This window comes from Alosa sapidissima, chromosome 2 (assembly GCF_018492685.1).
Source record: "Alosa sapidissima isolate fAloSap1 chromosome 2, fAloSap1.pri, whole genome shotgun sequence".
NCBI lineage: Eukaryota > Metazoa > Chordata > Actinopteri > Clupeiformes > Clupeidae > Alosa > Alosa sapidissima.
In genome coordinates, this window is record NC_055958.1 from 30,979,559 (window position 1) to 30,997,365 (window position 17,807).

General features: G+C 45.7%; 1 protein-coding gene across 6 annotated transcripts in view; it reads left to right on the plus strand.

Annotated features, from left to right (window-relative positions):
- The window catches only part of kdm6a (lysine (K)-specific demethylase 6A), a 74,501-nt gene that overhangs the window by 41,205 nt on the left and 15,489 nt on the right, over positions 1-17,807 (plus strand). For 4 of the 6 annotated variants that reach the window (XM_042084710.1, XM_042084706.1, XM_042084707.1 and 1 more), the window contains 8 exons: positions 692-790; positions 2,450-2,669; positions 3,448-3,582; positions 5,925-6,053; positions 8,692-8,769; positions 9,443-9,550; positions 13,343-13,717; positions 14,972-15,936. In XM_042084710.1, coding sequence (XP_041940644.1) covers positions 692-790; positions 2,450-2,669; positions 3,448-3,582; positions 5,925-6,053; positions 8,692-8,769; positions 9,443-9,550; positions 13,343-13,717; positions 14,972-15,936 — 2,109 coding nt within the window. The remainder of the gene's footprint in view (positions 1-691; positions 791-2,449; positions 2,670-3,447; positions 3,583-5,924; positions 6,054-8,691; positions 8,770-9,442; positions 9,551-13,342; positions 13,718-14,971; positions 15,937-17,807) is intronic. The other 2 variants (XM_042084708.1, XM_042084709.1) reach the window with 1 other exon arrangement.

Genomic DNA, 17,807 nt, shown 5'->3' on the forward strand with positions numbered 1-17,807 from the left:
TAGGGCAGTCAGACAGTCCTCAACTGCACTGAAGCCAGTGACTGAGGGGTGTTGAGCAAAAGGGTGAGGCTGAACAATAGACTTTGCATGATTCGTTAGGCCAATTTGAGCTGGCGTGTATCATTTGCATATACCTTACTGCTGCTATGTTTTTGTGTGCGCTCATTTATACCAATGGTTTTCTTTTGGTTTCAGTATTTGTGGGATTTCTTCTTTGTTGTATTTTGTATTTTTAGGCTCTGGTGTGTGTTTGGTTAGCCTGGCGAGCCAGACCCACATTAAAATGTAGGGTCTGGGCACTCACCGTTCGTAGTGCTCAGTCCGAGGAGCGGGATAATCAGTTGTCTTTCAAATTCCCTCTGCACGCAATAGGACACAATAGGATATTTGTTTTCAAGTAGCAGGGAATTCAAGCCAATCAGTTGCAACTCTGCCATCAATCATTATGTTAAGCCCACCAAACAACTCTATACACGATTTCAATGCCTGATTAAGTTTCGATTTCTGGAGCTCACAAGCCAACGGAGAGTTGCTAGACTAGCCCTGGCAGCAAATGTAATTTGCTGCCGCTAGGGGCGCGTCTAGATTTCTAGGCTAGTGTTTGGTTGCTTGTATATGGGATTTAATACAGTTACAGATTCTTTGAACTTTGACCTCTGAATGACCATTCCACTGTCTTGTCCATCCTCAGGTGCTACTCCAGTATCGGGAAGGTCCAGGACGCCTTCATCTCCTATCGGCAGTCTATTGACAAATCAGAGGCCAGTGCAGACACATGGTGCTCAATAGGGTAAGCCGCTCACTTCCTGACTTTTTAATGTACTGCTCAGTGCCTTACAGGAAATGTAGGGTGTTCTCCCTTTCTGGAAAACACCTTAATGTAAACATTGAACACAACAACGTTGTTTGTGTAGTGAGGGGTGAAGTGATTGGTAACGGTTGTTTGTGAGGTGATGCCCAGGTGGGAGTGATTACTCAGGTGGGTCTACTCAGGTGGGGGCAGGGCAGGCGCTGAGGGTCTCTGCTGTCCTGTGGGAGTAGACGTGGAGGTGGGTGTACTCAGGTGGGGGCAGGGCAGGCGCTGAGGGTCTCTGCTGTCCTGTGGGAGTAGACGTGGAGGAGCAGCAGGGGTCCCAGTAGGCCAGGAAGGCGGGGCAGGGGGGGGGTTTGGGCTGAGGGGAAGGGCAGGGGGGGGTTTGGGCTGAGGGGAAGGGCAGGGGGGGGTTTGGGCTGAGGGGAAGGGCAGGGGGGGGTTTGGGCTGAGGGGAAGGGCAGGGGGGGGTTTGGGCTGAGGGGAAGGGCAGGGGGGGGTTTGGGCTGAGGGGAAGGGCAGGGGGGGGTTTGGGCTGAGGGGAAGGGCAGGGGGGGGTTTGGGCTGAGGGGAAGGGCATGGGGGGGGTTTGGGCTGAGGGGAAGGGCATGGGGGGGTTTGGGCTGAGGGGAAGGGCAGGGGGGGGGGTTTGGGCTGAGGGGAAGGGCATGGGGGGGTTGGCAGCCCCAGAGATAAAAAGAGCAATAACTTCCCCAATTATGGCGAGGGGGAAACAACCCTGATAAGCTGGAGAGTGAAAGATAAGATTTTTAAAATATTAATTGCAGGTGACTGGGAAGTGGGGCCATATGGGTGGCTAGAGCACGTAATTGAGTGAAGGAAAGAAGTCGTGGGTCGTAGGATTGAGGGGCTTGGATTGAGGGGCTTGGTTTCAATTGTTGACCGACCAGGAGCCTGAGTCGGCCTCCCCATGTACTCTTCTCATCTCGCGTCCATGGAGTTTCCTCTCGGACATCCCCCTCTTATCGCTGAAGTCTGGGCCACTCACTCTGCTCTCCTTAAATGTGCCTGTGTCTTATCTGTCCTCATCCTCCTGTGTCTCCCTCTCCCTCCCTCTCTCTTTCTTTTTCTCTCTCTTTCTCTCTCTCTCTCTTTCTTTCTCTCTTTCTTTATTTCTTTCTCTCTCTCTCTCTCTCTCTCTCTCTCTCTCTCTCTCTCTCTCTCTCTCTCTCTCTCTCTCTCTCTCTCTCTCTCTCTCTCTCTCCCTTCTCTCTCCCCCTGTGTCCTCGATCTTTCTTCCATCTACTCACCCGGTTCCTTTTCAATCCTCCTTGTGCTCCCACCTTAAATTTAATTTCTTTTTTTTTCTTCCTCCGTTCCTCCCACTTCACCTCTTTTATCTTTGCCTCTGCCTTTTCTTTCTCTCCTTCTCTGTGTACTCTCTCTGTCTTGGTCTTTATCGGTCTTCCTCTTACCCTCTCTGTCCTCCACGTTTTTATCTTTCTCTTCCTGATGTTGCTCTCTATCTTTGTCTTTCTCTTACTCTCTCTTTCTTTTCTTTCTTTCTTTCTTTCTCTCTTCCTTTCTTTCTTTCTTTCTTTCTCTTCCTCTCTTTCTCCCTGTCTTTCTTCCTCTCTTTCTCTCTGTCTCTCTCTTTCTCTCTCTCCCCTCCTCCAGTGTGTTGTATCAGCAACAGAACCAGCCCATGGACGCTCTGCAGGCATACATCTGCGCCGTGCAGCTGGACCACAGCCACGCGGCAGCCTGGATGGACCTGGGCACGCTCTACGAGTCCTGCAACCAGCCGCAGGACGCCATCAAGTGCTACATCAACGCCACGCGCAGCAAGTCCTGCAGTAACATCAACGCCCTGGCCGCGCGCATTAAATGCCTGCAGGTAAAGCCTGAGCACCTCTCTGCTCAGTCCCCCCACCCCCACCTGCCCCCCACCCCTGAGACGTGGCTCACAGTAGGGCTGGCCTTTCTATCTCTCTTGCTGTTGTGCAGTCGCTCGACTCACAGATATCTGTGTGTATGTGTGGTGTTGCTGTTGCTGTTGTTGTTGTTATTGTTATTGTTGTTGTTGTTGTTTGCTATATGCAATGATTGTTATTGTTGTGGGTGGTTTTGATTGTGTTGTTGGTGTGTTTTTTTTCCCTTTTATGATTTCCCTTTTTATGAAGTATGATTTATTTATTTTTTGTTTAGTTTGGCTATGCTGATTTTTGCCTTACATCCACGCACTGGAGATGTCTATATGTTTAAATTGAATCCTTATGTAATGGTTTGTGTTCTAGATGTGTCTGGTGTTTTTTTTTTGTTATTATTGATGCTGTGGAAAAGAGATTTCATGTGGCTGAGATGCCATGCATCTTCACCAGTTTTACAGCATACTCATCATGGCATTTGACTTTCCAGCTTTTTATTCCAAGCATTTGAGTTTTGAAATTATTTATTTTTTTATTTCCCTTATGATTTTTTTTTTTCTATCATTGGCAATATTCATGCACAGAACTTCAAGTCAGTACTCTCTCTTGCTGTAAAGATAACATTCCTTATGGTACATAACACAGCATCTGATACTATAGGTTCTCTCAAGGTGGTTCGGAACCCGCCTTTTTTACTCATTCTTTTTTTGTTTTTCCCAAATGTGTTTTCTACACGATTTCTCCTAGGCTCAATTGTGTAACCTTCAGCAAGGTAGTCTCCCGAGTAAAAGTAAAATGCTTCCTAGTATTGAGGAGGCGTGGAGCCTGCCAATCCCTGCTGAGCTTACCTCCAGACAGGGCGCCATGAGCACAGCACAGCAGGTGAGAAGAGCTAGCCTAGCCCCCCTCCCCCGAACCCCCCTCCGGCCTGTAGAGTAACCCCTCCACCACTAACACGCACACACACACAACACATAACACATGATCATAGGCATACCTGTAACATAACACACAGAGAGACATACCAGATTCCCTGACATGCACACAAACGCTCAGAGATGCTGGCTTGTTCGGACAGTGTTATTACGCCATGTACTCGCACACAAAAAGTCGCACATGCATATATACACAGACGTAACGCGCGCACACACGCTGCTGTTACAACAGTCTGGTTATGGTGCAAAGCTGATAGATCCATCACTGGGCTCTCCAAAGCAACAACAAAAAATGCATAGCGCTCTTATGCATTTGTACATAGTGGGTCACCTGTCTAGCTGTGACCTGAATGTTTTTGAGCCATAATCTTTCTCCAATCGGACTGTCTAAAAACGACCTACCAAAAAGTTTTTGTTTGTTTAAAAAAAAAAAAGAAAAGAAAAAAACCCAACACATTCAACTCCTTTACCCCCTTGAAGTTGTACAGTCACACACAATCACCCATCTCTGTCGCAAGGAGATGGTTTAGGTTGGTGTGTGTGTGTGTGAGAATGTGTGTGTGTCGTTTTTTTATTTTATTTTTGTCCCCGCCTCAGCCACCACACCACACCACGGTCAGTGTTGCATCAGATACGAGCGCTGACGTGTGCATGCGTGTGTGCGCGTGCGTGTGCGTGTGTGTTGCCTTTTAGTGTGCGTAGCTGGAAGATTGCTCTTGTAGCAACACATCCCCCCCATCACAACATGGCAGTCATAAGTTAAACACATGTTCTCACTCAAGTCATCCCTATCGCATGCACTGAACCTGTAGCCATCCTAATGATTATGATTATGATGTCCGTGTTGATGAAATGTCTTGTATATATTTTTATTTATTTTTTTCTGGGGTGAGAGTTGAGTGTGTGAATGAATGTGTTTCCGATGATGGAGGTTCTTAAGTTGAAAGTTAAAAGTGTCCTCTAGAAGTGTGTTATCTAAACCTTTCGTTTAGGGTCTAGTGATTGTCTAAACTGGGATATAAATTTTCCTCTGGCACCACCTTATTTTTTTCCCCCTTTTATGTCTTAGCTGTTTGACATCCAAGCATGTTGACTTACCAGTGGTGCGAACGTTAAAGGAATTATCCGGAGTAAAATGCACTTTAGATCAATTTATGGATGATTGGGAGTACATGCGTTGAGTTGACATCAAAATCATGTCATTTGGATGTGTTTTGAGAGTTCGATTTTACCGTTTTTAGTCAAAACTCGTTAGCGTGGAAGTGAGAAGGGCCTATTATTTCGCCGCTACAAAACGCTATTTTTATACCTCTTCTACAGTTCCAAACAACATTGTATGAGTCGATTGCCTGTCGATTGTATGGGAGTAACACGCTCTGGAAATTCGCAATTCGCAAAAAAAAAAAAAAAAAAAAAAAAAATAGTCCAGTATTTCTTTTGAAATTGAAATGAAGTTGTATGGAATGGACTGGTTTTTTTTTTTTTTTTGCCTGTCGATTGTATGGGAGTAACATACAATCGACAGGCAATCGACTCATACAATGTTGTTTGGAACTGTAGAAGAGGTATAAAAATAGCGTTTGACATGCTATGCTAATGACATGATTTTGATGTCAACTCAACGTGTGTACTCCCAATCATCCGTAAATTGATCTAAAGTGCATTTTACTCCGGATAATTCCTTTAAATTATAATGATAATTTGTGGTGATTTGTTTTAACATCAGAATTCTAAATGCCAAGAAAAAGGTTATGGTATCATAGGCCAGGAATTGTATTGTTAATATATTTATTTGGAATGGTTTTTATCATCCATTCCTCAGTGGGAAATGTATCAATCCTAATGTTTATAACATGAGTAGTTGATTTTGACATGCCAATGCACATCATGTAAATCTTGGCATCAAGAATATCTTTTTTCTAGAATAGGTTGCTTTAAAGCTTGATGTCCAGTCTTGTGTAGGTGCTTTTTGCTAATTTTGTAAGCTTCCTTTATTGGCTCTTACTTGTAGCTTTTCCCTAGTTGTTGCTGTCCAGTGCTTTTATGTAAGCATTGATTCAAAGTCAAAGAATAGTGTTGAGATTGTTTTCCATTTGAGACCTCCTGGTGTGAGTCCTGTATATTTGTGTGCATGTGTGTGTAAGCGTGCGTGTGTGTGTTAGCGTGCGTGTGTGTAAGGATGTTTTTGTTTTTTGTATATGTATATAAATTGACTTGTCAAGCCTCTAGCCATGCACACTTCCCCAGCTGTTTGCCTGTATTTGTGTGTGTGTCATTGCCGTCCCTCAGGCCTGCAAGCCCCATCAGAACCAAGAGGGCCAGAACGCAGCCCACTCCCTGCCGCTCCACGCCACCGCCGGCCCGGCGGACGAGCTGTCCAGCCCCGCCAAGAGGAAGAGGACGGCGAGCCCAGCCAAGGTACACAGCCGCAAGGCGCCCAGACCGCCGCAGTTATCGCAACATGGGGGTGGGGGGGTCGAGAGGACTGTCCTAGCGAGCAGCACATGGTGAAGTATAGGAGTCGTCCAGCAATGGGATGGTTGCTGGGTCGTTTCCAGCATCTCCTGACCATGTGTCGAAGTGTCCTTGAGCATGACACCGAGCCCGAGCTGGTGAATCTGAGGCAGTAATCTATTAAGTGCTTGGAGTGCTCTGTTGTAGGAAAAAAACGCTAAAAAACAAACACATTTACATGCACAGTTCTGCAGTTATATATTGTGGACGAAAGCATGTATTGGCATTCTAGGCCTATGTCCTACATTAAGGGTTCTAAACCTCGACTGCCTCTGGAGGTTTCTTGCTCTCACAGTAGAAGTTTTGGAAGCACAATTATTGTTTAACACCAGGTGTACAGAAGTACAGAAGGTGTACGTTCGAATTTAGGCCGGACATATGGATTTCATTTGTCCTCCTTTTTGGAGTTGCGCTGGGCATCTAGAATCTTTGCTCAGAGGCAGCATTGTTTCACAGACTATGGACGCGAAGACTGCTGGTCAAATTATGCGCAGTGCTTCTTTCACTCGTCTGATAATTTGCTGCGCAATTTATGAAGGAACCACGGACTGACAGAAAAAATAAAACAAACGTTTTCGCAATCAGAAGGAAATACTGTACATGTTAAGTTGATCTGTTTGCATCTTTCCAGCGGTTGTTGCTGGCATAGCCTAGGGAAGAAAATATCTCTCTAAGTTATAATTCCTGCAATATCTGTCAGCAGCTTGTTTGCCAGCGTTTACCAGTAGGCCTACTTCGCAAAAGTTGTGAAATGTAACCGCATATTTTTTGAATGTCGGGACTGGCTACATAAAAAAAAAAAAAAAAAATGTGCGTCCATAATGTGTGCGTGCTTGAGATGAAACCAGCAGCTTTCAGCATATCATGCGAGAAGGATCTGTCTCTTGATTAATTTAAAACAAGTCAGTGGTTTTACAGTGTTTCAGTCCAGCTTTGGTTGGTTTAGATACAACTGGTATGCCAAATGTAAAGCAGTGGATTAACTTTAATTTGATGTGCTGCATATGGGACAAAAGATGTACATAGTAAATTATATAAAGTAGGCCTATTAAAATATTTAAATAGCTTAGTCTAACTTTGAAAAAAATATTGAAGGGAATCCAGTCCAGTGCACATGTCTTTGGCAAGTAGCCTAGGCTACTACAGACACAGGTGAAGAACAGTCTGCCTCAGCCAGTAAGCACAACCAAATATGTACAGCCAACTTCAAAAGCAAGTAGCCCAGACCCTAAAATTGGGCATTTATAGCTGTGAAGGTAATTCACACACAATTATTTTTCTTTCGCCAAAATATATTTGCTAACTGCTCCAAAATGGGGTGGGGGTTAAAATTAGTAGAAAAAAAAACTATTGCATAAAACAGTTTTAAGTTGTCGTATGTATCTTTTTGCTGTGGTATAGTCTTAATTTTTCCATTTAGATGTCTTGAAAAGGTCTTAAAAGTCTTTAAATTTGGACTTGGAAAATGTGCAGATACCCTGACAGCTCATTATTTATGAATAGCATCATTACAATAATAACCAATAACCTAACCTGTGACTTTTTAACCAAATCAACCAATGCATTGTCACTAGATGACACATTTCCAATTCTCCCCCCACTTGTGTGTGTGTGTGGCAATGACATGGTCTAGCCAGCTACATTAGAGAAGATGAATAGGCCTAACAGTTTCCCAAGAAAAAGTCTTAAGCTGAAGTTCCTTTCAAACCTTTACATAGGATTCACTGTAAAACTAAGCAGACCAACAGAGTACATCTCAGTTATTTCCTTCGATGTTTTGTTTAAGAGCAATCATGTAGGCTAGCATTCCAAGTTACAGAATAGAAACGAATGCGTTAGCTTATGGCTAATGTATATGAGAAATCCCAAAGGTTAGCATAATCAGTAAACGTAGATATTTAGAGCGAACTTCAGTCCATTTAGAAAAGAGTTACATGAGAATAGTTCTTTGTTTACAACTGACTATTAAAATACTCAAAGGCTAATGTTTTCTCTCCATGTAATACCGTGTAGGAAAAAACGTGACTGTCTCATCAATGCTACTTGAACAGAAGTAGCCGCATAAAATCCCAAGTAGGCTACTCTCGCTGCACAAAATAAACATTAGGCGTGCGTGTGACAACGTTGTGACCCACTAGTGATCACGTGACACTTGCTCTGCTGCAGCCAGAGGCTTCTCCCGCATACACCTCCTGGAAATGTATGAGTCTTCAATGCATGATTTCGAGTGTTTTCCCCCCATAAGTAATTGAAATACTCGATAATGTCAATTTGCACATCGTTAAAACAACAATCACGATATTATCGCAGACGATGTATATCGCCCACCCCTAGAGCCCAGTTTTCTGAATCTCAACCCAATTTATATATGCTGTAGAAATAGATGTAGTCGTCATCCCGGTAGACGTTTGTAGCTCAAGTTCTTATTTAATGTTGCCTGAGTCCTTAGGGAAACAATTGATATTTAAATAACTAACTCATTCTCCCTCTCATTCTCTTTCTCCTCTTTCTTTAACAACCCCCCCCCCAACTGTAAATACAGAACTCTCCGGATTCCTGGGCAAACAACCCAATACAGCAGCAAAACCCCAACTGGTACTTGACGCCGCAGAAGTTGCAGGTTTGATTGCTGTTTTTCCTTTTTTTCATGGCTATTTATTAATTTTATGTTCCCTGCAAGTGATTTGTGTGTGTCTCCTATTCGGAGTAAATTTTCCCCGTCACACACATGAACTCCCTAGTGTATGGTCACATGACCTGAACTCTAGACCAGCTGGTCTTAAAGGGGAAGGGCACACTGCTTTGCCCTGCATGGGAAAGTGGGAAACTCTTAAATGTAAACCTGTTGTCATGACGAGAAAAACTGTGACCTGCTCTGTGTTGGTATAGAAAAGGTGTCCTTTATTTTTATTTTATGAATTTGATATCCTAACTTTAACTCACACAATTTTGTGAAAATGCCACACAAGTCATGGGAATATCCTTGAATAGTCATTGAAAAAAGTCCTGAAATGTTATCATGGAAATGGTTGGGGAAACTGTGGTTGAGTTGGCTGATTGCATCTGTGAGCAGTTTTTGCACCTTTGCTCATAATGTGGGCATATTTGTCGATGTGCCCAGGTGTGTTTTTGCTGTTTCTTGTTATTGGGCCAGTGTTACTACTTAGCACACAGGGCTGCCCTATGAGGAGACGGGCAGTTTCAGAGGGATGACATGTCAGGGGTGGCGACAGTTGTCTTAAACATATCCTGCACGACTTCACGTGCCTCTCTCTCTCGTGCTCTTTCCACAGCTCCTGGACCAGTTGCGGGCGAACCGGGCGAGTCTGAAGCCGGCGCAGCTGCAGATGCTGGAGCAGCTTGAGGCTCAGTTCGCCCTCATGCAGCAGCACCAGCAGCAGGTACGGTGGCCTGTTGGCCTCCATTTGCTCCGTTGGCACTGTCCCCTAGTCCCCTGCTCCATGCTGTCCATATTTCGCTGCTCTGCATACCTGACTGAACTCTCAGTCCAGCTTCTCATTTCCCTCCATGTGTCAGGCTTTTTGCCAGTCAGCTTTCGTAGTGTTTCCCAGGCCTGTTTCTGAGACCCTGGACTGTCCTGTGGTGTCTTTGAACTGCCAGTGGTGCGGACCCCCGGACTATTTCATTTGGGCTCAGCTGAAATGTGTCCCTTAATCCTAAATGAACTGTGTGACTGAACTGTCGTTTTGGTTTCTGGATGCTGTACATTTTTGTGTATCACATTAAGCCATTGAGATGTCTGCAAGCACTTTGAACAATAGCCAAAACCTATGCTTGAACATTTGTGCCTGCATAACATAGTCTAGACATATTTATGATGCTTGTTTCCCAAATGGACTGTGTGACTCATGGTAACATGTAGTATGAGCGGTTTTGGGGATGAAAAGTCCTATATGATTTCTAGCAAGCCTTTCCCAGATAAAAACTATTCTCTGGTCTTTGGTCATTGGGATCAGATTTTCACACCAGAGGTGGCCCAAGGTGTGCTTGGTGTCATACAGTGACAGTGATAGTACCTTTTAATTGACCTCGAAGACTTTTTTTTTGTGCCATAACGCAAAGGCTGTCCTCAGGAAGTAGTTTAATTCCAAACAATTAAAAACCTCCTTCAAAGACTCTGCTGGAACATTTGATAAAAGACAGATATAAATGATCATGTGCAAATGTCAGTGGTTGCCCTTGCTGTGCCCCACCACTGGCAGCTAAATCCACTGCATATTTTTTATTTATTTCTGTAACATTTCCTTCTACTTGAACAAATGAACTTCATTGCTTTGATAAACATGCATTTGCACTATTCTTTATTGTGAACCTATGTATAATTGCGTACTTATAAACCTCCTCCTAGGCCCACTGTGAGTTCATGTTGCAGCGTCTAAGTTGAACTTGGACTAGCGCTAACCACACACACACACACACTCTCCCCCCCCCCCCCCCCCCCCCCCCCCCCCCTCTGTCAGACGAATACAATCCAGGTCCGAGCTGAGCAGTAGCCCTGCATAGCCTCCAGTGCTTAGTCTGAGTGCACACTGCAGCCACAGCAAAGGTCTGGGGCGCCGGTGCCAGAGTGCAGCTCTGTGAAGGTCAATGGCAGGACCACACAGGGTTTCACAATGTCCTCTAAAAGAAGCGGAGTAAAAATGCAAAGCCGCACAGATGGACAGGGGTGTGACTGTGTTGTGCGTCTCGTAATCTTCCCCCACGAGAATGTTAACTACTCGGACCAAGCTTTTGTGGGAAAAATAAATAGAATTCCGTGTGATTATTTGCTCATTCCTCTCCGTGGCCGTTTCTGGCTTTCAGGCGGTGTTAATACTTTAACACACAGCACTGGGCCGCTGGCATGTGAGTGAGAAATGAAGATGGAGAGTTATCACACACACACACACACACACACACACACATACACACACACACACGCACACACACAAGCACCTGTAAAACTGAAACCAAAGCCTGTGATTGGCTAGCATGGGAGGAATGATGAGCATTCCTGTTGAATTCTGTGGATCATTCCGCGCACTTACGCTATGGTTTAAAAGTTTGGGGTCAGTTAGGAATGTCCTAGTTTTTGAGAGGAAGCTGTTAAAATGACGACAAATCGACCAAAAAAGCAGTGTAGACAATGTTAATGTTTTTAAATGAGTATTGTAGCAGGAAATGGCTGTTTTTATTATGCAATATGCACATGAGGGTACTGTGCTCCAAATTTCACAGAAGAGCATAAACTGGCTTTAATCAAAAATCTCATTAGTGTCTAGTTTGAGAAACCGATGTCTCACAGGTACTAAATTGGCAGCTTCATTTAATATGAGCTGCAGAACACCAGTGTCAGTGTCAACAGAAGAGGATGCTGCCTTCGGGACAGTTTTTAAAAAAGCTATATGATGCTAGCCAATAAAAAGAAAAGATTAAGATGGACTAAAGAACACAGGCAGTTGACAGGAAGGTTTGGAAAAAAATGTGTAGATGATGCAGATCAAATGCAGGAAGAGTGTTTGATTCCATCTGTCAAGCATGGTGGAGGTAGTGTAATGGTTTGGGAATGCTTTGGTGGTGGTGCTGAAGTGGGTACTTTGTGCAGAGTAAGGAATTGTGAAGAAATACGGGGCTTTTCTCAATAAGTTATTTTCTATACTTGTTCTCATGAACTTGAAAATCGTTCTGAAACGTCATCAATCACCGCCGAAGTACTGTTCCAATTCACAAGTTCGCATTTATTCAAGAACGCATAACATTCCCGGAAGTGTTCTCGAATCATTGGTTTTAGCAAGGATGCATCGGGTGGTGACTTGGTGGATTGAAGATTCCACAATGCATTACGTCAGCTCAGCTGTGACACTCACATAAGAGAAATGGCAGCATTGATACATAATAGGCCTACCTATCATAATTGCTGCTACAATCCGATCCATATAGGCTATAAACGGTAGGCTACAGGCTTCACAACTAACGTTAATCATAACTGTCACTGAAACTGCGAACTTCAAACGTTCCCGCCATCGGCAAGTGAAATATATTCTTATTAATATTTCATAAAAAAAATTCAATGAGAAACAAACTTAAACAAGCTGGTGAATTATATATTTTATTGTAAATGTCAGAAATACTGGATAGCGCAATAGGTAAATGACTAGACTCCCGAGCTGTTTCGAGAGAAGCTGCCTTTGGCAAGTACGCTGCTGTCTCAAACTGCAAATTGAGCGTCCTGTGTCCTCGCGTTCTCCAGAGTCTGGACTCACGATCTTAACTTTTCAAGTTCGAACTTTCAAGAACGGGAGACCGTTCTTTAGCGTACTTTGTATTGAGAAAAGCCCACGGTCTTCACTCCTGTTTGCTAGACCATGTCCCATCCTGTGGAGGGTGTTTGATTAGAGCTAGTTTATTCCAAATAGAGGAATCACTCAAGAACACACAGCTCCAAACTACGCAATAACCATTTGGGGAATAAGCATTCAGCCGGTAGGTATTCTATCAACAATTTAGCCTAGGAAAACCCATATGAACCTTTTCGCACATTTGGGATTTGCTCTGCAAGTCTGTCTGGCCAAGAGACCATTGAGGCCTCTAAAACACAAGCACGCAAATACAATCGCTAATCCGGCATGGACATGTATGTCTTTGGAACTGAGTAAACAACAGCGTTTCAAACCTTTGTTTACAAGACTGATGGACTTATGAAACGATTTGGTAAGAGTTTAACACACCAATTTAAGTTTAATTTAACTGCTAGTTACGCCCCTGCTGGAAGCCGCAGATCAATGAGCCTTTGCCAGACCCACTCTCAATTGACAAGGGTCTGGTGTCAACGAGGGCATCAACAATGGTGTGGAATGGACATTTTGTAAGTGACCCAAACTATTGAGCTGCAGTGTACAGTAGCTCTCATGCCTCTCGTCTTGTTCTCGTTCATACGGTTATACTCTTTGGGCCACTTTCCTGTACATGGATTAATAGCGAGTTGGTGCATGTGCGTAAGTTAGTCAGTCCAGCAGGGAGTTTTTCCACACTAGTCCTGGACTTAAAGAGAACTTCAATGTCTAGGGTTTAATCCATGGACAGCAAACCGGTCTTATAACGGTTGGTGGATTGCATTGGTGTGTTGACCAGTTCATTATCGCTGACGTTTTTGTTCTTGTTTGTCCCCCTTCGTCTCTCCCCTCTCCTGTCAGATGAGACAGAACGCTGTTGGTCAGATGCGCCCCTCTCTTCCCAACGGCCCTTCGTCTGACCCCTCCCTGCCCGCCAGCACCCCCGGCCACCCGCACCCCATCCTCTCCCGGACCCCTTCCTCTTCCTCCTCCTCTTCCTGCTCCGTCCCGGCCGGCCCCACGGCCAACGGGCCCTTCCCTTCCAGCTGCGCGCCTCTCGGGGTCGGAGGCGGGACCGACGGCACGTCTGCGGCCAATAATCATGCGGCGGGGGCGGGCCCAGGCAGCAACGGAAACGTGCCTTACCTGCAGCCACACGCGCTACCTCACAACCGCACAACCCCCACCAGCACTGCAGACGAAGCCTGGAAGCACCAACGCGTCAACGCCACTCAGGTAAGGGTCCGCTGCAGGTGCAGATGCCTTTCACTTTCACTTTCACTTTCATAAAAAAAAAAAAAACAATCGAAGTCTTGAGTTGTGCTACTTTGAAGTTATGCAAAATCTATATTCATTTAATGAATGAAGGTAAATGAGATGGATGTTGTGTGACTGTTGAATAATAGTAAGTTATTTAAAATCCTGCCCAATATACTTATGTAGGAACTTGTAGACGTTGTTGGTGCTTGCACAGTATAATGGTTCGTTTTATACAAAGAGAAGGAAATCAACGTGCACCCTTTTTTTGCACGTACACACTTATCTACATGCACATGTACATGCATGCGTGTACACACCAACAGACAGATAGGGGCTTAACTGTTACAACATTGCTGTGGTGTGGGGGGGCATACGTGCCCATGTTGGATACCACACAGAAGATGGAGCCCTCTTACACTTGATGAGCTTGTGTTAAGGTGTGCACCAATGTGTAAGATCTGTGTGCTCGCTCTCTCTCACGCTCTCTCTCGCTCTCACGCTCTCTCTCTCACTCTCTCTCTCTCGCTCTCTCTCTCTCTCGCTCTCTCTCTCGCTCTCTCTCTCTGGACTCTAATTGAAACACTACGCACAGGTGGTGGGTCAGCTACATATGCACTCTGTTGTTTGTAAGTGCATCTCAGCCTGACAAGTTTGCCGCACACACACTCTCTTTTGGTGCACATCACAAGGCTTTTCCGCAGGCTTTTGTGTGTGTTTTAATGAATACACGTGAGGCACGGTGCAGGCTGCTGCTTTCCAAATGAAAAAGCTTTTTAGCATGATTGCACAGCTTCAATTTATTGCCTGCCTCTTTTGGAGAGACCTTTCAGTCTCTTTGTTTTTGAGCGGAGCATATGCTAATTAAATTAGCGGGAGACTTGCCAGCCTCCATCCTAATGCAAAATGTATATTTCGATTATACCACTTACTTAAAAAGCCTCTGTTGCTGCCCTCTGTGCTTCTTGAAAACAATTCAGAGAAGAATTAGCGGCCATTTTTGCAGGTTTTTGTAAGTCACTGAAGAACAAAAAATCAGATGGGTGATGCGAAGACATGGGAAAGCAGTTCTGGGATTGCATGCACAGGACAGTGCTGTTATGACGACACTTAACGTTCCTTTGGAATTAGGAATAAAGTATTTCTTATCTTATAAATTTGGCTGTTTGTGTGCTGTACTATTTAGAACCCAAGTTACTCAGCTAAGCATTCTCTTTGCTTTCCTTACTGCAGGGGCTTCACAAAGGTCCAGGTTCTCATTCGGCAGGTCCTAATGGCGAACAGCCTTTCTCTTCCTCTGGGGTCCTCTCCCCCCAGTCCTCTCATTCTGTAGCCCCTGGTGCTACCCCTGCCCCTGGCCATGCCACACCCAATCAGGAGGCCCTGGAGCACGGTGGCACTGCCCTGTCCTCCTCTGCATCCACCACCACCACCACCACCCACAATCACATGACCACCCCCAACAACACCCTGACTCTCCCGGCACCTCCCCCTACCGCCACTGCTGCCACCCCGCACTCTGCTACCTCAGGTGGACCGCCGGGCACGGGCCAGACCAAAGAGGGCGCGCCATCAGGGAACGGGCATCCGGGCACAGGAGCGCCCCAGGGTGGCGGGAGTGGCAATGGTAACGTCGGCCCCAGCTCGGCGTCGGAGGGACTCCCTAATCACGTCCCCCCTCAGCAGTCGTCGTCCGTGCCGTCCACCGCCGCCTCCTCCTCTTCGGCCACTACCGGCTCCCCCCAGCAGGGGGCTTCGGCCAGCCCAGACAATCCTCAGCTCTCTGCCTTGTTAATGGGAAAAGCCAACAGTAATAACAGTAATACTCCGGGTGAGGCAGGCAAGGCGCAGGTCAACCATGTGACGTCAGCGGCCACTGTCACATCGACGACGACGGGGGCGGCAATGGCAGCAGCGTCGGCATCTTCATCGTTATCGTCTTCAGCGGCGGTTGCTCAGGGCAACTCGCTGGCATCCTCGCCCTGCTCGGCCATGTCCACAGCGTCCGCCTCGCCAGGTGGCCCTGGCGCCACCCCAACGTCCGCTACACTTAACGGCCAGGGCCCCGAGCACACGCACAGTCCCCGCAGCACGCAGGAGACTGGAGGACGGCCACACAAACCCCCGGCTCCCACCCTCGCGCCCTGGTCCTCAGTCTCCATCTACCCCAGCTCCAGCGAAGTCCTGAAGGCCTGCCGGTAAGACTGACCACTCACACTCTCTCTCTCTCTCTCTCTCTCTCTCTCTCTCTCTCTCTCTCTCTCTCTCTCTCTCTCTCTCTCTCTCTCTCTCCTTTTTTCTTTCTTTCTCTCTCTTTCTCTTGCTCTCTCTCTCCCTCCCTCTTTCTTTCTTTCTCTCTCTTTCTCTTGCTCTCTCTCTCCCTCCCTCTCTTCCTCTAAAGCAGTTGTTCTTAAACTTTTTGTCTGCCGTTTTTTGGCAGGGTCACACACACTTACATTCCTGTCTGAATCGCTCATGGGGCTGTGCAACTAATCAAAACATAATGAAGATAAAATGAATTTGCATGCATTTGCAATGATTTTGTTTCAGCTTTGCGTTGGTTCGCGTCCAGTTTGACCTTTTAGGATTTTTCGATAATGATGGCAATCTCGTGATGCTGATATTGAATTTTCATTTCTGCGCGTGTAAGTTTCTGTTCTTGAAGTTAGCTGTGATAGACTAGCCTAACGTTACTGGTTTTCATAGTTTCCTGTCTACAAATCCTGTCTATCTTAGGCCTACTAAATTGTTTAACACCTTGTCAATCCGCAATTGTCCAGCTGTTCACCTCCGTGAACCTTGCGTAATGTTGAGTAATTGTTGTAATTATTTTTGACAATATTGAAATCCCAATTAATTTTTGCCGTAATTGAGCAGCCCTGAAGTCTACTAAAGCTCCACAAAAACACACACTTGTGCTTTCTGAGTCAATCTAACATATCAACTGCTTGTTAGAGCGTCAGGTTATTGCCCTGCAGAGCCAGGTGCGTTCATCTTCCATTGCATACCCAAATGGAACTAGAGGACCTTTTATAGCCCCATATTTGTTATGTGCTGCATGCATGAGTTACCATACTCTGTTCTCATGAAGGCCGGACACTGATTTTGCAATCTGCACTCTTCCCCGAAACTCCCTTATTCCACTGTGTTCAAATTGTGTCCTTCAGATGCCATTCAAAACCATCCCAAACGCATTGCTTATTAATGCCTGTTGTTGGCATAGTTTTCTGCCTTGTGAATTGTATTTATTAATTTATTTTATTCACTTCAGCCCTATGCCAAAAAATCTCTGCAAGGCCAGCCAGTTTCCTGCCCCTTGCCCCTTGTCTGTGTCTTTTTCAATGTGCGTTACATAACGGCAGTTATTGTCAGGTTATGACTGAGTCGTTCTGCGCTTGGGTGCTGCAGACACTCAGTTATTTCTCAGGGCCACTGAACTCCTGAAAGCTGGGGCAGAGAGCAGCGGAGTTGCAGGGCCAAGTTTTACTCTCTCTCTCTCTCTCTCTCTCTCTCTCTCTCTCTCTCTCTCTCTCTCTCTCTCTCTCTCTCTCTCTCTCTCTCTCTCTCTCTCTCTCTCGCTCTCTCGCTCTCTCGCTCTCTCGCTCGCTCTCTCTCGCTCTCTCTCGCTCTCTCTCGCTCTCTCTCGCTCTCTCTCTCTCTCTCTCTCTCTCTCTCTCTCGCTCTTCTTTTGCTCTTCTTTTGCTGTCTTTCTCTTGGTATTGCAAGGTCTCAGTCTTTTCCCTAGGCCTCTTTCTATTTCACTGTGCCACTCACCTACATTAAGGCCAACTTCCAGCTCTATTCATGCAGGCTTTTGAGTGAGTGCAGTAATACACTACCTCACCTGCCCACCATTAATCCCTTGCTATTCTCCCTCTGCTGTTAGAATGTCTCCCACCCGCTGAGCTATGTGCACTAGGCCTTTAGAAAAGCACCTTTGTGTGTGTGTGTGTATGCATGTGTGAGGAAGAGAAAGAGAGTGTTTGTGTGAAGTAGACACTCGGGTAACTTTAGGCAACGGTATGCTTCTGCGTCCCGCGAACGCTGCACTGGTGAGCATGTGACGAGA